The following is a 21,119-nucleotide window of genomic DNA, read 5'->3' as shown; positions in this document are numbered from 1 at the left end:
AAGAGTCCGACCAGCTCGCGACTTCTTTCATCACACCCTTCGGCATGTACTGCTATGTCACCATGCCGTTTGGTTTGAGGAATGCGGGTGCGACGTACCAACACTGCATGAACCATGTGTTCGGCGAACACATTGGCCGGACGGTCGAGGCCTACGTCGATGACATCGTAGTCAAGACGAGGAAAGCCTCCGACCTCCTTTCCGACCTTGAAGTGACATTCTGATGTCTCAAGGCGAAAGGCGTGAAGCTCAATCCCGAAAAGTGTGTCTTCGGGGTTCCCCGAGGCATGCTCTTGGGGTTCATCGTCTCCGAGCGAGGCATCGAAGCCAACCCGGAGAAGATCGCAGCCATCACCAGCATGGGGCCCATCAAGGACTTGAAAGGCGTACAGAGAGTCATGGGATGCCTTGCAGCTCTGAGCCGCTTCATCTCGCGCCTCGGCGAAAGAGGCCTGCCTCTGTACCGCCTCTTAAGGAAGGCCAAGTGCTTCACTTGGACCCCTGAGGCCGAGGAAGCCCTCGGGAACCTGAAGGCGCTCCTTACAAACGCGCCCATCTTGGTGCCCCCCGCTGCCGGAGAAGCCCTCTTGATCTACGTCGCCGCGACCACTCAGGTGGTTAGCGCCGCGATTATGGTTGAGAGACGAGAAGAGGGGCATGCATTGCCTGTCCAGAGGCCAGTCTACTTCATCAGCGAGGTACTGTCCGAGACCAAGATCCACTACCCACAAATTCAGAAGCTGCTGTACACGGTGATCCTCACGCGGCGGAAGTTGCGACACTACTTCGAGTCTCATCCGGTAACTGTGGTGTCATCCTTCCCCCTGGGGGAGATCATCCAGTGCCGCGAGGCCTCGGGTAGAATTGCAAAGTGGGCGGTGGAAATCATGGGCGAGACGATCTCGTTCGCCCCTCGGAAGGCCATCAAGTCCCAGGTGTTGGCGGACTTCGTGGCTGAATGGGTCGACACCCAGCTCCCAACAGCTCCGATCCAACCGGAACTCTGGACCATGTTCTTCGACGGGTCGCTGATGAAGATAGGTGCAGGCGCAGGCCTGCTCTTCATCTCGCCCCTCGGGAAGCACCTACGCTACATGCTACACCTCCACTTCCCCGCGTCCAACAATGTGGCTGAGTATGAGGCCCTGGTCAACAGTTTGCACATCGCCATCGATCTAGGGGTCCGACGCCTCGACGCTCGTGGTGACTCGCAGCTCGTCATCGACCAAGTCATGAAGAACTCCCACTGCCGCGACCCGAAGATGGAAGCATACTGCGATGAGGTTCGGCGCTTGGAAGACAAGTTCTACGGGCTCGAGCTCAACCACATCGCCCGACGCTACAACGAGACTGCGGACGAGTTGGCTAAAATAGCCTCGGGGCGAACAACGGTTCCCCCGGACGTCTTCTCCCGAGACCTGCATCAACCCTCCATCAAGATCGACGACACGCCCGAGCCCGAGGCACCCTCGGCCCAGACCGAGGCACCCTCGGCCCAGACCGAGGCACCCTCGGCCCAGCCCGAGGCACCCTCAGCCCCCGAGGGTGAGGCACTGCGCGTCGAGGAGGAGCGGAGCGGGGTCACGCCTGATCGAAACTGGCAGACCCTGTACCTGCAATATCTCCACCGAGGAGAGCTACCCCTCGACCAAGCCGAAGCTCGGCGGTTGGCGCGGCGCGCCAAGTCGTTTGTCTTGCTGGGGGACGGGAAGGAACTCTACCACCGCAGCCCCTCAGGCATCCTCCAGCGATGCATTTCCATCGCCGAAGGCCAGGAGCTCCTACAAGAGATACACTCGGGGGCTTGCGGCCATCACGCAGCACCTCGAGCCCTTGTTGGAACGCCTTCCGACAAGGTTTCTAGTGGCCGACGGCGGTGGCCGACGCCACTAGAATTGTCCGCACCAGCGAAGGGTGTCAGTTCTATGCAAGGCAGACCCACCTGCCCGCTCAGACCCTGCAGACCATACCCATCACCTGGCCTTTTGCTGTGTGGGGTCTGGACCTCGTCGGCCCCTTGCAGAAGGCACCCGGGGGCTACACGCACCTGTTGGTCGCCATCGACAAATTCTCCAAGTGGATCGAGGTCCGACCCCTAAACAGTATCAGGTCCGAACAGGCGGTGGCATTCTTCACCAACATCATCCATCGCTTTGGGGTCCCAAACTCCATCATCACCGACAACGGCACCCAGTTCACCGGCAGAAAGTTCCTGGACTTCTGCGAGGATCACCACATCCGGGTGGACTGGGCCGCCATGGCTCACCCCATGACGAATGGGCAAGTAGAGCGTGCCAACGGCATGATCCTGCAAGGGCTCAAGCCGCGGATCTACAACGACCTCAACAAGTTCGGCAAGCGATGGATGAAGGAACTCCCCTCGGTGGTCTAGAGTCTGAGGACAACGCCGAGCCGAGCCACGGGCTTCACGCTGTTCTTTCTAGTCTATGGGGCTGAGGCCATCTTGCCCACAGACTTAGAATACGGTTCCCCGAGGACGAGGGCCTATGCCGACCAAAGCAATCAAGCTAATCGAGAAGACTCACTGGACCAGCTGGAAGAGGCTCGGGACATGGCTTTACTACACTCGGCGCGGTACCAGCAGTCCCTGCGACGCTACCACGCCCGAGGGGTTCGGTCCCGAGACCTCTAGGTGGGCGACCTGGTGCTTCGGCTGCGACAAGACGCCCAAGGGCGGCACAAGCTCACGCCTCCCTGGGAAGGGCCGTTCGTCATCGCCAAAGTTCTGAAGCCCGGAACGTATAAGCTGGCCAACAGTCAAGGCGAGGTCTATAGCAACGCTTGGAACATCCAACAGCTACGTCGCTTCTACCCTTAAGATGCTTTCAAGTTGTTCGTATGCCTCGTTCCCACGCAAAGTTTAGTCATCAAGGAAGGGTCAGCCTTGCCTCGGCAAAGCCCGACCCTCCCTCGAGGGCTAAAAGGGGGGAACTCCCTCTGCGTCAAAATTTTCCTCGGAAAAAGATCTTTTCTGCCAGAATGTCTTTCGTGCTTTCCGACTACTTCGAAAGTGGATCCTGAAAACGACGGAGTACACGTAAGCAGCCAAGGCTGACCGAGCCGAGGGATTCCTACGCCTCCGGGATACGGATACCTCACTCATCACCTTCTGTGATAAGTAACTCGCGCTCGGATAGGTGATTCCGCGGACCGAACAAGTCTTCACGCTCGAAAGTTCCTCTGCCGAAACGATTTTTCGGGCCTTCTTGACTGCGTCGGTGACAGAACCCTATGGACGAGTAAGAGTGCGCGTAAGGGGCAAGGCCGACCGAGCCGAGGGATTCCTACGCCTCCGGGATACGGATACCTCACTCATCACCTTCCGTGAAAAGCAACTCTCGCTCGCACAAACAATTCTGTTACCGACAAACAAGTCCAGATACTCGAAACAAGGGGAAAAGAAACACAACTTTACAACACGACGATGGTGTGCTTGGGCCTCGGCGGCCGCAGAAGACACACACTACAAGATAATCCGATCCTGCAGGCTCGGATCTTGACAATTGAAGGGAGCAGCAGCACCCTCGGCGTCAACTACACCTTCGGCGAGGTCCGACCTAGCCTCGGACGGCGACGCGGTCAAAGGATCTCCACCTCGAAGGACGACATCAGCACCACGCCCGGGCTATCGCCGCCAGGGTCTTCTCCAGCAATCCGGCTCGAGCAGACGGCTCGGCCGGCCACCCCGAGGCCTCGGCCGGCTGTCCCCTGAAGACATGAGCCCGGCCCGTGGCCTCGGCAACTCAATTCCGGCGTTGGTCCCGCCAGTGGACGACCCGGTCAAGCTCCGGCCGACCAAGTCTTCTTTTCGAGCCAACTCTGCCTCTGTTTGAGCTGACACCGCTACCCCCGGCTTCGGCTCATCGAAGAGCGGCCGAGGGGTTCCTTTAACTAAGCAAGAGAAGCCTCGGACGGCAAGGCCGACCGAGCCGAGGGACTCCTACGCCTCCGGGATACGGATACCTCACTCGTCACCTTTGCACGGGGCGACTCACGCTTGGTGAAGCGGATCTGTTAGCCGACAGACGAGTCTTAGTGCTCGAAATGAGGAAAAAACACGGCTCCGTGCCGAAAATACATACATGTTCAGGCCCCGACAGCCGCAATGAACAAAACACTGGCATTCTAGGTGCCATTACAAACGGAACCCCGGTTCCACCTCCGCAGGTACGAACAACCCCACACGATGGGGGGCCTGCAGAGCAACAGAAGGCCGACGGATGGCTCGCCGTCGCCCGCTCCAGCAGCAGCGACAACGATCCCCGCTCCGGGCGGCCGAACTGCAGCAGTGATGGCCTCACAGGGCGGATGCCGCTGCAACCTTACCCTCGCCCACGCCGATGCTCGAGGGGCGAGGACAAGTACAAAGAGCCAGAGGCCCGGAGCGCGGATGGTGGCGGTGATCCCGTCGGCGACGAGGACTTCTCGAGCCGCCTCCACCTCGGCACCGACGACAGGGGCCGTCAGCCCATCGGCAGATCCCCACTCGGATCCTCCCGGACGAGCGGGGCACCGACCTCCGTGCGGAGGCGCCGTACCGGTGCAAAGGCAGGACAGCCCCAGAACACGAACGCCGCCCTAGCGGCGCGCGACGTCTTGGGCGGTCCTCCCGTGCGCACGGCGCGACAACCGCCCTTGCGGCAGGAGGGGGCACCAGGAGCCAAGCCGGCGAGCCCAACGTGCTGAAGCTGACGACGCCCACCGCCGACCAGCCCCGCGTTGTCGAAGTCTGCCCCTCTCGCAGGACCAGTGAGCGCCCTCTCCCTTGAATGCTGAAGGAGAGGCTGACCCACGAACCCACGCGGGAGGTAGAGCTCCGTCTCAGCCCAGCCTCCGCCCCAGCAAGGATGATGAACATCCTTGAAGCTGAGGGCGGGACCAAGATCACAGCCCGACTTGCTTCTCCCTACCCAGGGGCTGGTGGTCACTGTCTTGGGTGACCACCGGCGAGGGGATGCAGCCGGGCTGCCTAATGAAAATCCTTGAAGCCGAACGATGGCTGAAAGGTACCAACTTCCACGAAGTTGCGTTCCTCCAACGACAAGGCGGAAGGATTGCGGGTGTCCCCCATCCGGGGGCTCGGAAGGTGGAAAGACATGGTGCATAAGGGAGCGCGAAGACATGGTCGCCTTTCAAGGGGGTCACCCTCCTTTTAAAGGCGACTCTCCCTACTTGCGTCCCCAGCCGTCGTGGGCTGAGTCTTCTCCAACACGCTCCAAGGTCCTCCCCCTACGGTGCGGGGGCTGGGTCCCACGCGTCATGCAAACTGGCCCAGGACAGAAGAAGCCAAACCGCCACGCGCGGTGCATGCAACCGCCCAGCGGGTACAAGCATTCCTCCACTTTCGCCCAGACCAGCGGGTGAAAGGGCGGACAGTCGTGCAGGCGGCATGCAACCGCGCCAAGTGGGCGCGCCCCTCCGACTTCCAACGCACCCAGCATGGAGGCCCGGGCCCACGCGTCATGCAACCGGCGCGCCGGTTGCTACGTGCGAGCAACTGCACCGCCACTCGCACCACTACCACGCCTCCTCAACTGCGGAACCAGTACCACGACTCGAGGCAACCCTGCGTACGACCCAGCAGTGCCAGCCAGGCGCGACGGTCAATACGGCCAAAAATGGGCCAGCAGTAATGGCGGTGGCAGGCGGGCAGGAGCAGCGGTCACGTCGTCAGCCAAGCTCACGTCACCTCGTGGGACAGCGAGAGAACCCTCTCTCGCGGCGTGAAGACGGTGCGCCCGTGTTCCATTCCTCGAACGGCTCGTGCACGCGCAACAGCCGCCTCGCGAACCACTCGCCCCATCGCATTAACTCCGCGGCGGGACAGGCGGCGCCTCAGGCAGGAGAAGCAAGCGACGCTTCGCCTTCGCCATAATGACCGCATCAAAAAAGGTACGCCACGTCATTCGATTTCATATCCTTTTTCTTTTCCTCTTTCTCTCTCTTACAACAGGGACCGGGAAAGGGGGATACCCTGAAAAGGATCCTTCTCCGTGAAGGAAACAGGCCCCGAGCCTCCCTACTGATCAGAGGTTCAAAGGCTGGCCCCTCGGAGGGGTTTAACAGCCGCCTCAGAGCACTTGGGTTCCACGCCCACTATTGGTCAGAGGTTCGAAGGCCGGCCCCTCGGAAGGGTTCAATGACCGCCTCAGGCCACTCGGGCTCCGCGCCCACTACTGATCAGGGGTTCGTAGGCTGGCCCTCGAAGGGTTCACAGCCGCCTCACACACAGAGCGAGGGATGACTCTGGGTACGTTCGATACATAACCAAGGCTCGGGCTACGCTCCCGAGGTACCCTAGGACATTTCCGAGACCAGCGGGAACGATCTTGTAACAGAATCCCATTAGAGGGAGGCATCGAGCCCTCGGACCCCATCGAAAGGGGACCGGGTCCGGCAGATCACCCGCAGGTACTTTTGGAGCGCGCCTCCGGGCCTCTAGCCGACCCCTAACAAATGGGGCACGGGCGTCCACTCGGATTACCCGTCAGCAGCTCACCGGAAACACCATGTTCGGCGCCCTCCGAGGGCAGCATGGCGCTTCCCCCCCCCCCTCCTTGCGGAAAGGCGACGCATGGGCGTATGTAAAAAAGTCGAGTCTGTCCTCGACCGTCCTCTCGCCCTGTGCAGAGGCTCGGGGGCTGCTCTCGCAAACCCGGCTCCGGCCAGACCGTTGACAGAGTCAACATACCAGCCCGAGAACTTGGGACCCGACCGTGCACCCGGGCTACGGCCAGCTCGCATGAGGGAACGACCAGACCAGCCGAAGCATTGCGCGAGGCATTAAGACCTCGGAGGAGTCAAACCACTCCTCCGAGGCCTCGGGGGCTACACCCGGCGGGTGCGCTCGCGCGCACCCACCGGAACAAAACGCAACCGAGAAAGGCTGGTCCCCTTGCAAAAAAGTGCGACAAAAGCCTCCAAGCGAGTATTAACACTCCCTTCGAGGCTCGGGGGCTACTGTCGGGGACCATAATTAGGGGTACCCTCAAGACTCCTAAATCTCAGCTGGTAACCCCCATCAGCACAAAGCTGCAAAGGCCTGATGGGTGCGACTAAGTCAAGGATCGGTCCATTCGAGGGACGCGATCGCGCCTCGCCCGAGCCCAGCCTCGGGCAAGGGCAGCCGACCCCGGAGGATCTACGTCTCGCCCGAGGCCCCCCTCCAGCAACGGACACACCTTCGGCTCGCCCGAGGCCCAGTCTTCACCAAGAAGCAACCTAGGCCAAATCGCCACGCCAACCGACCAAATCGCAGGGGCATTTAATGCAAAGGTGGCCTGACACCTTTATCCTGATGCACGCCCTCCAGTCGACAGAGCCGAAGTGACCGCAGTCACTTCGCCGCTCCACTGACCGATCTGACAAGGGGACAGCGCCGCCTGCGCCGCACCGACTGTTGAGCCACTCGACAGAGTGAGGCTGACAGCAGCCAAGTCCGGCCCTAGGCGCCATGGGAAACTCCGCTTCGCCCGACCCCAGGGCTCGGACTCGGGCTCAGCCCCGGAAGACGACGAACTCCGCTCCGCCCGACCCTAGGGCTCAGACTCGGGCTCAGCCCCGGAAGACGACGAACTCCGCTCCGCCCGACCCTAGGGCTCGGACTCGGGCTCAGCCCCGGAAGACGACGAACTCCGCTTCGCCCGACCCCAGGGCTCGGACTCGGGCTCAGCCCCGAAGGACGACGAACTCCGCTTCGCCCGACCCCAGGGCTCGGACTCAGCCCTGGCATCAGCCGACGGTCTCCGCCTCGTCCGACCCGGGGGCTCGGACTCGACCTCGGCCTCGGAAGACAGACTCGACCTCGACCTCGGAGGAGCCTCCACATCGCCCAACCCAGGGCACGAACCGACCACGTCAACAGGAGGCGCCATCATTACCCTACCCCAAGCTGACTCAGGCTACGGGGAACAAGACCGGCGTCCCATCTGGCTCGCTCCGCCAGACAAGTAATGATGGCGCCCCGCACGCTCTATGACAACGGCGGCTCTCAGCCCCCTTACGGAAGCAAGAGGACGTCAGCAAGGACTCGACAGCCCCGACAGCTGTCCTTCCGCCAGGCTCCAGTGCTCCTCCGACGGCCACGACACCACACGAACCGGGTGCCAAAACCTCTCCGGCTGCCACGATGGCATGTACTTAGGGCGCTAGCTCTCCTCCGCTAGACACGTTAGCACACTGCTACACCCTTATTGTACACCTGGATCCTTTCCTTGCGCCTATAAAAGGAAGGACGAGGGCCCTATTACAGAGGGTTGGCCGCGCGGGGAAGGACGGGACGGCGCTCGCGTGAGGCCGCTCGCTCCCTCCCGCGTGGACGCTTGTAACCCCCTACTGCAAGCGCACCCGACCAGGGCGCGGGACAAACACGAAGGCCGCGGGATTCCACCTCTCACGCCCGTCTCCCTCCGGCTGCCTCCCCCCTTCGCGCTCCGTCTCGCGCCGACCCATCTGGGCTGGGGCACGCGGCGATAATTTACTCGTCGGTCCAGGGACCCCCCGGGTTCGAAACGCCGACAGTTATATACCTGTCGGGTAGTATCATCCATACACATACTTGTCCAAAAAATCCTACCGGTCAGTGTTGGTCACTTGATTTCAATCCCCTGAAAGCATTGAGAATCAAGGCAACACGAGTTAAATACATGAACTTTTGCCCTTGATTTAACACTTCCATGAAGTGTAAACATGAAGGACAAAGGTATTTAAAAGGAGATATGAATGAAACAATATGAAATGAAATGACAATGTACAATAGAGTATGAAACCCATCTCATATGCCTTAGCATTTTTATTCCATCCTTCTTTGTATCAAACAAATTGACAAACATACCTTCGGCTCCTTGATACAAGGTGGCATGAAGGTTCTTCGAAGGCTAAGCGACACGAAGCTATGGCCTTCGAAAGGTGAATTTATGTAGGGTACTGTTCACTTATTTATAGAGAAGGTGAACAGCTTCGTGAAAAATTACAAACATGTCCATGAAGTTTACACACATGTATTACAAATGACGCAGGGATGTTGATGACTTTTCCCTTTCTTTCTTGCTGCATAAGTCTTGAACTTCATATCTTTGGCATCTTCATGTCTAAAGTATCATCTGTGCCGAAGCTAGTAGCTTCGGTTCACACCTTCGTCGTTCGCACGCTTTAGTTGAAACTTCTCTTTACACCGCTTTGGTTTTTTGTTGTCAATTTCCCGTTCGAAGACCAGCTTCGTCCGTCGTTAGCTATGTACCTGAAACACGTTTGTTTATACCGAAGTGAAGGTATAATGAGGACCTTCGGCAGAGTAGGCCCCCAGCTGTCGAGTTACCCATATAAATTCACATGTATAGAATCTTACCCATACCCATACCCCGCGCGGGTAGTTTTACCCGTTGGGTTACCAGTACCTGCTAGAAAAGTTTAAAATAGTAATGTGTCAATCACTCAATGTCAAACAAACACATAAAAAAGTTCAACTTAAAATACAACAAACCATATAATTGCGTAACTTGATAGGTAAACAAACAATAACCAGGGAAGTATTTTCCTTTAGCTAAGACGACTTTAATTACATGGTAAATAGTGATATGATGCGGGTATATATTACCCATGGGTACACGGGTATAGATAGTACTCACCCATACACGTACTCGTCTACCCGATGGGTAGAGATTCTCAACCATTAGCATACTCGTGGGTAAAGAAATCATTCTATACCCGCCTTATATCAGGTAAAACCTGTCAGACCCATTGCCATCTCTAAATTCCTAATTAGTTTCCTAGTGGGGCTCAAGAATATGGTGGTTGCCTATGGCTCATGGCTTTGCCAAGCCATCAAGGCTATCCTTGAACCAAAGTCTAGAACGTTGTGACTATAGCTGATTTGTCAGGATGGCAAGGCGTCAAGAACTCTAAATGGGTCATCACCGAACCCGTTGATTCAACTGAGCATGATTAGCTCATGGTCGAATTCGTCTAGAAAGGAGAATAGATTGGAGATGACCTTTCGCCTTTGCACAACGTACTCACCCAGGATGATGACATCTGCAGGCAGGGGCATATCCAGAATTTTTCTTTAGAGGAGCCAACACATATATAATTATAGTTGTAAAGTTAATAAATAGAATATGTGTATAGATACAATATACAACATGCACTAGTCATAACAACTAATACATATATGCACTAAGTACATAATAAATTTAACTTATTATAAATTAACTCTTTTATTTTAACTATAGATATACAACTATAAGGAAAAAATAATTGTTAGGGGGCCATGCCTCTGTCAACCCATTTTTCTACGTCACTGTCTGCAGGAGGAATGGAGATAAGTGCTCAGTGATGTGCGCCCTTCCTCATGCCTACAACGGCACTTCCTATGGTACTAGTCGATAGATCTAGGAGTATCTTCTCAACATAAACGATGAGTTGACCATCGAGAATACCTGTCTTTAAGAATGGCTAACGAAAGTTAGGTGTCCTATGGCAATGATTGATTTCTTGTATATTGTATGTTATACTAACTTTATTCTTTGTTAGTTTATTTTTTAACTAAATCACGATAAATAAAAAGAATAGAACGTGGATACAACCATTCATCCTTTCGGCATTTCGTTGACCACTCTGGACCGTTCGGGTGGCCAACCAATCAGGAGGGAGCGGTAGCGCACGAGAAAACCATTGTTCACCCTGCCTACGCTGGCGTGGTCCACGCGCCGACCCATCGGAAGGCCCTTCCTGCACGCAGACGAAGGCGCTCTCCTGTCTCGTCTGCGCCGACGGCCGAATGGCCGATGCCGCCACCCACACCGACGCGGGAACCGAAACCACCACGCACGGGCCGGCCGCACGGCGCTCCGTCCGTCTCCGGTCTCCTTTTGGTTCCGCCACTTCCGGCTCCCGGCCTCTGCGCCAAAAGCACACGGCGATTCCTGAGATCGGCCGTGCCTAACAGGCTGGAGGAATGCAAAAATATTTGGCAACTTCCAAAGAATCAGTGCAGACATCTGTGACAGCAAAAGGGGTCCTGCCATTACGGAATTGAGCTCTAATTGACACTATCTAACATGCCCGACATGTGATCAGCAAACACAGTCCCAATGTTTCTGGAGAAGCTTCAGTGTACATTTTTGGTAAAGCTCCACACGCTTCAAATTCACTAAAAACAAATATTGAAACATTTTTGTAATCAAATACTTGTAACTTCAATAGATCCACCATGAATCTAATCCACCAAAACAGTTGATCTACTTTCTAATTCATTAAGGTCATGTTTAAATGCATTAGAGATAATAATTAGCTATTAAAATTAGCTTGAAGATATATCTAATAGTTCAACTATTAACTATTTTTAACAAATTAACAAATAGTTAGCTAGCTATTTGTTAGCGAGCTAATTTCACTATCAATTTTTTAGTCAACTAACTAACTATTGGCTCTACCGCGTTCAAACACCTCCTAAATTGTTAAATCAACTTAAAGGATGCTTCACCGGTGGAGTTAAAAAATATTCACCACATCACTCGTTAAATAAAATGGTTTGTTCTTTCTTTCGCATCTTCTCTATCGCTGCTAACTCCAACGGTTCCATAAATAGTTATCTACTATATATTTAGAGAAGATTTTCTTCTTCTATACGCTCCAAGTCTCCAATCGTGTTCTCTAAAGCATTCTCTACCCCCTATACATATAGAAACTCTTGTGTTGTCTATCATTTTTGTACTTTAAACAATTACTCCCTCCGTCAACATGAGTTTAACTTTGACTAATAATATATATAATATTAAATTATTCTAAACAAAAAAATATATTATAATAGTTAAGTCATGGTAAATATAATAATTTTACTTTATGTAGTAAAATCTTATAAAACATTTAGTGTAACCGGCTAAAGTTGATAGTGATTGACTTAAGACAAACTCATGTGGACGGAGACATAATAAGACATTTAAAGGTACAATAAATATGTATGTACGGAATCTAGAGCAAAATATATCTCTAATATAGGTATTTACGTATAAACAGAAAAATATAGAGGATACTGGTAGAGAGAAATAAGATATAAAGAAAAAAATCTTTTAAAGCAAACTATAAAGAATGGTTTGGTGACAAGGGAATTAGAGAGAATCCATAAGGAGAAAACCCCAAAGCCCTATTTGTTTCATTGTAATTCAATTCCATTTTAATAATTATAATTTAGACAAAACTAATTAAGTTTATATATTTATATATGTAATATATTTGTATATTATCCTAAATCATGAAGCCCCGTTTGTTTCATTGGAATTCAATTCCATTTTAATAATTATAATTTAGACAAAACTAATTAAGTTTATATATTTATATATGTAATATATTTGGTGGATTTCCTTTCCATGGATTCCTCCCATTCTTTTGTCACCAAACTAGCCTTAAATGAGAGATATAGGGAATATGGTTAGAGATAATCTTAGTTCTAGAGTCTAGACGGGGAATCCACCAAATATGCCCATATTTTTTTCCTTAGGGTTAACAAATAAGACTTATCAATGGATATGATACAGAAATCATGTCATTCTCTCTTGAAAAAAAAATACCAAACACAAATTGCTGCTGTGAATTCCAATGACCACCTCAATTAATTCTTTCCCTCTATAAATATCAATAGCAAAAAGAATGGCTAGGGCAGTGTCACAAATTATACATGTCTATTGTAAAAAAATGTACACTGTACAATGTAAAGGTGTGATGCATGAAATTAAGAACAGAATCTGAACATCTTGTCTAGTCTGGAACCATTCTGCTTAAAACAAACATGGGGATTCCAGATCAATTTCCTCTGAACCAGAAAATCCATGCCGGCTGACCTATCATCCATATAAGATATGGATCAGGTATTCAGGTGTATTTGTATCTGACAGATTGATCTACATCATCTAGTGAGAGGTTCAAGCTGCACCTCCATTACACCAGTAGCGCTAGATTCTGAATTCCTGGCTGCACCATCAGGATGCAAAAGATCAACTGAATCCTCCTCCTCGGTGTTGCCTAATACCCAGTGCCCTCTGGCACTTCTGTCACCGATCCTTCTTTTGACTTCCTTATATTCCAAGCACAGCACAACAACGATAACTGAAAGCACCCACAGCATTAAGGCCCAAGTGAGCTCCTCTACATTCTCACTGTCATACCTATGGCCTAAATGCTTCATTCCTGTGAAAAGCGCCACGATTCCTACAATAACTGCCGACCTCCCTGTGATAACATGCAGGTACTCCCACATGATTCGATTGTGAGATGGAACCTCACCATTAGCTGGCTTACTGGGACGAAATTTGGCATTTAGTGGCTGCAGAACTGCCAATAACAGGGCCAGCACACCAAACTTAACATGCACTGAGCTGACAAAGAAGCCACGGAGCTCAGCCGCAGCGAAAAGGACGCCAAGAAACATTATAGCAATTCCTGAATACTGCAGATAGACATGTATTTGGAACCACCCATCTCCTTTTAAGCTCTTCAAATACCGGGCAGCCATTATTCCACCAGGAAGCAAGATTCCCCAGGCAACAAACATCATAAACCCATGAACAGCCAGGACAGGACGCAAATCCTGTTCTGCCTCAGCTGAACCTCTCAACAACAAAACACGTATAGGCCGACTGCTTGTGACTGAATGCATGTTACTGTCTGTCAGATCATCTCCCGACCAGCTTGCACCCATGGCCCAGACAACCTTAAGTGGTGTAGTTGGATCGATGATGTTCTTGCATTCTACTTTTCCGGTACAAGAAGGGTTAAGAGGGCGAGTAAATTCAAATGTAATAATGCCATTTTCTGACTTACACCGAACAAAAGTGATGTTCTCAGATGTTGGGTGAATGCCTGTTGCACTCTTTCCATCAATCCAATAAGTTTTTACTCGCCCAACCCCATCATTGCCCACCCAAGCAACATAGGTGAAGCTATTCACCATCCCACTCCCAAACCCAATAGCAAGATATCCACTTTTCTTCTCACCTCGAGCTGCTATAGATATAGATTTATAATCCACGGAGAGAGTCCAAAACAACGTAACCTGTTGATCATCCAAAACAACACTGTTATTGTACATGTCGCTAAGGCCTCCATCAACCACTTGAACCTTCCATCCCATCTTCTGTTCATACAGTGACTGATAATAGACTAGGTCAGGCGTGTTCCGATCAGGCAGCCAAACAAGCTCTTTTGGGGTAGCTAGTACACCATGGGCATCAGGCCCGCCAGCATATATGACCTCTGTTTTATTCCTCAGTGTAGCATTACCACCAATGGGATCTGAAGTGATATAGAGTGCCATGTCATGCCCAGCCTGCACCGAGAACTTAACTGGAACACCTCTCTCGACCTTAAGCAGCGGCGCCTCCTTCTTGTTGATGTAAAGCACCTTGTCAGGGTTTGGTGGGTTCGGGTAGCGCACGGCTGGAGCAGATGTCACCACAAGTGGTGTCTTGCGATCTGCAATGATCCTCTCCTGATCCTCCTTATTATCCGCATCCAACGGTCCAAGGCAATTGTCCACCGTCTCCGACAAATTCAACCGGGCAAACCCAAAGGTCGTGTCCCTTGGCCCCCCATGGTTCTGTGGGAGGTAGTGTGGGCGCATTGTGTCTGGTGGCCGCAACCTACCAATGGCCCAAAGCACCACCATCTCCTCCGTGGCACCCACTGGCACATCATACTTGGCATCCTCAGCATCAAGCTTCCTCGCATACCTGACAAAGGACACTCCATCCTGGCGGTGCCCATACACCAGGATTGAATCGTTGCTCCCGCCCTCATAGACCTTATCTGGGCAAACCCCAGACACTGGAGAGTCCTCCTTCCCAAGCTTGCACTCAGTGTAGTCACTTATGTAGTAGTCCTCGGCAAATGGAGTACCTTCCTCTGTGAAGCCGGCGACAACCACATCGGCGTGGATCATTGCGGGTGAGTTGGCCTTGGGGTCCGCCCACCCGAATGCCATGTAGTACTCGGAGCCCACGGCAGCCTCAAGGCCGATCTCGACGGTGCCGGCGGAGGCATTGAGCGTCCAGCGGAGGCGGTAGGTCTCCGCCTCCGAGAGAGGGATGCAGTTGTCGAACATGGTGGGCGCCGGCTCGGCGGCGGCATCGAGGCCGGGATCTGTGCCGTTGGGGAGGAAGACGTGCCCGAAGTCCGAGAAGGTGTCGGGGTCGTAGAGCGCGAGGAGGCGCGGGAGCGGTCGAGCGAAGGGGAGCTCGAGGGAGGCGTTCTGGAAGGTTTTGTTGAGCGGGAGCGGCGAGAACGCGCGACCGGCGGCGAGGTCGGACATGGTGGGGCCGTCGGAGGCCCAGAAGCGCGCGGAGGGGGAGGCGGCGAGGAGGTCGAAGCGGGTGAGCTCGAGCGCGCACTTGCCTTCGGCGGCCAGGCGCACCGTCCCGCGGAGCTGGTGCTGCAGCATGGTGAAGTCGGCGGAGAAGTTGGCCGTCAGATTGGTGTGCGGGCACGACGGTGCCGCCGCCGCCGGGGCGAGCGCCGCGACTAGCAACGCGCCCGCGAGGAGCGAGAGTAGGGGATCGGCCGCCATGGCCGCGGGCGGCGGCGGGCCGACGGATCGGGATCTGGGCGGCAGGTGGTGGAGGGATCTGGAAGCGGAGGGGTTGGGCTGGCCGGTTGGGTTTCTGGGGGAGGGATGGAGGGAGGGCAGCGATGCGGTGTGCTGCCTGTGCTTGCGGAGGCGACCGGGCGGCGGGTGGATATTCGCAGTCGCAGGGGGCGGTCCGGTTCCGGTCGCAGGAGGTGGGCGGCTCGCTGGCTGGCCGAGATCCACTTCAGTTTTGGGGGTGGTCAGGTCAGGCGAGGCGAGGCGACGCGGTGGTGGGCTGGTGGCAACTGCTGCGGGTGCGTCCCATTGTGTGATGCCGGTAGGCAAGCACGAGCGAGTAGTAGCGACCGCACTGCGAGGCAAGAAAAAAATCGAACTTCAACTTTCTTGCGTTCATTCTAGAAAACTGAAGTACACAGAGATACTTTACTTCGTCCGAATTCAACAATTCCCCTCTCAATTCTCAAATCCTCGTTTTCGTACTTTCTATTTATATTTAAATATCTCTTTCTTCCCACTATTTTATCTTCTTTCCAACCATTATTCAGCTTATCATATACACTTTAACTTTATGCATTAGTCTTTAGAATTTTAAAAAATATTGTTATACTAGGTCAGTACCCGTGCGTTGCAACTGGAACATATAATAGCATGATAACTTATATACAAAATGTGTCTTATATTGTTATAAAAAAATATTTCATAATCCATTTGTGATCCTAGCCATACATAAATTTTGTTATTTTAATTTAGTTGTTTCACTACTACATTGCAACCATCAGTATCATGCAGACTTATATACTACTCCCTCAATCCAAAAATATAATTTAATAATCTCAGTGATACTTATATACTACTACACATTGTGCAAGGGTAGCAGGTGGCTTCGGGAGAGATGTATTATATGTTTTTACTATAATAGATATAGACATAAACACACATGTGGTGTAGTGGTAACTACAAACACATTTATTTGAGAGGTCGCAGGTTCGAATCCCTTTGGAGCCTGTTTTTTTAATTTAATTTTAGCTAGGCGTGGGATGCACGTGGGAATGAGAATAGACTTTGTGGGAGGGAGAATGAGAAAGACACGTCATAGCCGAGAATGGAAATGTGGACGGAATGAGGCAGTCTACCCCTTACCGTCTTAATAGGTAGTAGAGATTTATAGTACCATAACACTTATTGTTAGCAGATAATTAAATTTGAAAAAAATTAATTTCATAGTTAAAAGTACTGATCAGCAAAGAGAAAAAGATTAAAGGTCTCACTTGATAGAGGAGGCTTTCTTCTAACGTAGAGAGGGATCCGTTGGAGCTTCTCATGGAACGTCCGTACACTCGATGTTAATTACGATGTATGATAATTACATCACTTAGTATACTATATAACATTATTGTATTGTATGATAAATTTAATCATACGTATTTGATTTGATATTATAAATAATGATATTGTTCTATGTTGATACTATTCTATAATGGTATTCCTTTTCACATGGAGAGAGTAGTATAAACGTGTCGTCAATTTGGTCTCGTTTAAAAAAAGCTTAGATGCTCCGATAAGCTTAAAGACAGGGTGGTCGCTGGTTGTTCTGGCCTGCTAAAGGCATCCCTTACGGCCTTACTTGAATAAGGGGGAAGAGATTATACTAAACCTTAATCCTTAAGGCTTTGTTCGTTTGTGTCGGATCACACTCGAAATTATTCCAGCTAATCAAAGTTTATATGGTCGGGGACCATAATTAGGGGTATCCTCAAGACTCCTAATTCTCAGCCGGTAAACCCCATCAGCACAAAGCTGCAAAGTCTTGATGGGTGCGATTAAGTCAGGGATCGGTCCATTCGAGGGACTCGATCACGCCTCGCCCGAGCCTAGCCTCGGGCAAGGGCAGCCGACCCCGGAGGATCTCCGTCTCGCTTGAGGCCCCCCTCCAGCGACGAACATACTCCCGGCTCGCCCGAGGCCCTGTCTTCGCCAAGAAGCAACCCTGACCAAATCGCCGCGCCAACCGACCAAATCGCAGGAGCATTTAATGCAAAGGTGGCCTGACACCTTTATCCTGACGCGCGCCCTTCAGTCAGCAGAGCCGAAGTGACCGCAGTCACTTCGCCGCTCCACTAACCGGCCTGACAGAAGGACAGCGCCGCCTGCGCCGCACCGACTGTTGTGCCACTTGACAGAGTGAGGCTGACAGGCAGTCAGGCCCGGCCTTAGGCACCATAGGAAACTCCGCTCCGCCCGACCCAGGGCTCGGACTTGGGCTCAGCCCCGGAAGACGGCGAACTCCGCTCCGCCCGACCCAGGGCTCGGACTCGGGCTCAGCCCCGGAAGACGGCGAACTCCGCTCCGCCCGACCCAGGGCTCGGACTCGGGCTCAGCCCCTGAAGACGACGAACTCCGCTTCGCCCGACCCTAGGGCTCGGACTCAGCCCTGGCCTCAGTCGACGGTCTCCGCCTCGCCCGACCCAGGGGCTCGGACTCGACCTCGACCTCGGAAGACAGACTCGACCTCGACCTCGGAGGAGCCTCCACATCGCCCAACCTAGGGCGCGCACCGGCCACGTCAACAAGAGGCGCCATCATTACCCTACCCCAAGTTGACTCAGGCTACGGGAAACAAGACCGACGTCCCATCTGGCTCGCTCCGCCAGACAAAGTAATGATGGCGCCCCGCACGCTCTATGACGATGGCGGCTCTCAGCCCCCTTACGGAAGCAAGAGGACGTCAGCAAGGACTCGACAGCCCCGACAGCTGTCCTTCCGCCAGGCTTCAACGCTCCTCCGACGGCCACGACACCACACGAACCGGGTGCCAAAACCTCTCCGGCTGCCACGATGGCATGTAATTAGGGCGCTAGCTCTCCTCCGCTAGACATGTTAGCACTCTGCTACACCCCCATTGTACACCTGGATCCTCTCCTTACGCCTATAAAAGGAAGGACCAGGGCCCTCTTATAGAGGGTTGGCCGCGCGGGGACGAGGACGAGACAGGCGCTCGCGTGAGGCCGCTCGCTCCCTCTCCCGCGTGGACGCTTGTAACCCCCTACTGCAAGCGCACCCGACCTGGGCGCGGGACGAACACGAAGGCCGCGGGATTTCCACCTCTCTCTCACGACCGCCTCCGGCCGCCTTTTCCCCCCTTCGCGCTCGGCCTCGCGCCGACCCATCTGGGCTGGGGCACGTGGCGACATTTCACTCGTCGGCCCAGGGACCCCCGGTCTCGAAACGCCGACAGTTGGCGCGCCAGGTAGGGGCCTGCTGCGTGTTGACGAACAGCTTCCCGTCAAGCTCCAGATGAGCAGTCTCCAGCAACCTCTCCAGCCCGGGGCGGTGCTCCGTTTCGGGAGTCTTGAGTTCATGTCCCTCGACGGCAGCTACGACATGATACTCCTTCCCCCGCCGTGCGACAGCGACAATGGCGGCCGACAGCCCGCCCACCGGCGGCGGAATCGACGACGTCTTCCCCGCGTGGTGGAAGAACAACATTCGAGCTCACCCCGCCCTCTCCCCCGCCGACGGAGGAGGAGGCGGGGCAACCAAGGCCAAGCAGGAGGCGGCCCCTCGTCGGCTGTCGAGCAAGTCGGCGGCGCCGACGCCCCAACGGGGGGCGCGTCGGGCATCGACCTCGCGTTTGAGACGAAGACGAGCGCCGTCTCCCCGCAACATGCCAATTCCGAGCAAACGGACGACGCCAGCACGCTCGCGAAAGGCTTGCTGGGCGTCACCCTCGTGCCTGCGATGACGGTGCAGTCAGTCCCCGACGTGACTTCATCACCGCCCGTCGACCAAGAGGTACCGACCGATTCCCATCTCACGCCCCTTGGATTCAGCCTCGACCCGCCAAGCGGCTTCGCTTCGGCGGACGCTCTCGTAGAGGCGAGTCCAAACCCTCTGGGGTATCGTATGCGGTCACCCTAGGACCGGCTGACGGACGTCTCGACCTACGGGCCCTCGGGGTCCGAGGAAGATGACGAGCCCGACTTCTGTTGGGATTTCTCCGGACTTGGTAACCCCAGTGCCATGCGGGACTTCATGACCGCATGCGACTACTGCCTTTCCGACTGTTCTGACGGTAGCCGCAGCCTCGGCGACGAGGACTGCGGCCCAAGTCGTGAATGTTTCCACGTCGATCTAGGGGGTCCCTCCGAAGGCAACCATCTCGGTATGCCGGAGAACGGTGATCTCCCTAGGCCTGTGCCTCGCGTTGACATCCTACGGGAGCTAGCTGTGGTCCCCGTTCAGGCGGGGGGTCATGACCCACAGCTTGAGCAAATCCGCGGGGTGCAGGTCAGGCTCGACGAGGGAGCAGGAGCACTTGAGCCGATCCGCCGGGACGTCGGTCAGGAATGGGCGGGCCAGCCTCCGGCCGGAGAAATGTGTCATCTACCCAGGGTATCCAGCACTGCATCGTCGACGATGTCAGGGTAAGGCCGCCACCCGCTTCCAGTGGGGTCGGCCAGAACTTGGCTGCAGAGGCAATGCTTCTCCGCGCGATGCCGGAGCCATCAACCACCGAGGGGCGGTGAATCCAGGAAGAGCTCAAGAATCTCCTGGAGGGCGCCGCGGTCCGACGGGCCAAAAGCTCCGCCTCCCGAAAGCAGAGGTACCCCTCGGAACATCGCGCCGCGACTTCCCGATTCATGCGGGAAGCCTCGGTCCACACCGGGCGTACACGCAACACAGCGCCTGCGGCCCCGGGACGCCTCGGCAACGAGCATCATCACCGCGACCGTCGGGCCCACCTCGACCAGAGGGTGCGCCGAGGCTACCACCCCAGGCGTGGAGGACGCTACGACAGCGGGGAGGATCGGAGTCCCTCACCCGAACCACCCGGTCCGCAGGCTTTCAGCCGCGCCATACGACGGGCACCATTCCCGACCTGGTTCCGACCCCCGACTACTATCACAAAGTACTCGGGGAAGACGAGACCGGAACTGTGGCTTGCGGACTACCGGCTGGCCTGCCAACTGGGTGGAACGGACGATGACAACCTCATCATCCACAACCTCCCCCTGTTCCTCTCCGACACCGCTCGCGCCTGGTTGGAGCACCTGCCTCCTCCAACTGGGACGACCTGGTCCAAGCCTTCGCCGGCAATTTCCAGGGCACGTACGTACGCCCTGGAAACTCCTGGGACCTTCGAAGCTGCCGGCAGCAGCCGAGAGAGCCTCTCCGGGACTACATCCGGCGATTCTCGAAGCAGCGCACCGAGCTGCCCAACATCACCGATTCGGATGTCATCGGCGCGTTCCTCGCCGGCACCACCTGCCGCGACCTGGTGAGCAAGCTGGGTCGCAAGACCCCCACCAGGGCGAGCGAGCTGATGGACATCGCCACCAAGTTCGCCTCTGTCCAGGAGGCGGTTGAGGCTATCTTCCGGAAGGACAAGCAGCCCCAGGGCCGCCCACCGGAAGATGCCCCCGAGGCGTCAACTCAGCGCGGCGCCAAGAAGAAGGGCAATAAGAAGTCGCAAGCGAAACGCGACGCCGCCGACGCGGACCTTGTCGCCGCCGCCGAGTAC

The 21,119-nt window shown here is 54.6% G+C and overlaps 1 protein-coding gene across 1 annotated transcript; it reads right to left on the bottom strand.

The window, feature by feature from the left end:
- Positions 1-12,680: 12,680 nt before the first annotated feature.
- On the bottom strand, positions 12,681-14,006 carry LOC100272529 (uncharacterized). The gene has a single exon (NM_001146998.1). The coding sequence runs from the start codon at positions 13,964-13,966 to the stop codon at positions 12,923-12,925; it is 1,044 nt and encodes a 347-aa protein (NP_001140470.1). The 5' UTR covers positions 13,967-14,006; the 3' UTR covers positions 12,681-12,922.
- Between the last annotated feature and the right edge of the window lie 7,113 nt (positions 14,007-21,119).

Source organism: Zea mays, chromosome 7 (assembly GCF_902167145.1).
Source record: "Zea mays cultivar B73 chromosome 7, Zm-B73-REFERENCE-NAM-5.0, whole genome shotgun sequence".
Lineage (NCBI taxonomy): Eukaryota > Viridiplantae > Streptophyta > Magnoliopsida > Poales > Poaceae > Zea > Zea mays.
This window is presented reverse-complemented; position numbering and strand designations above follow the sequence as displayed.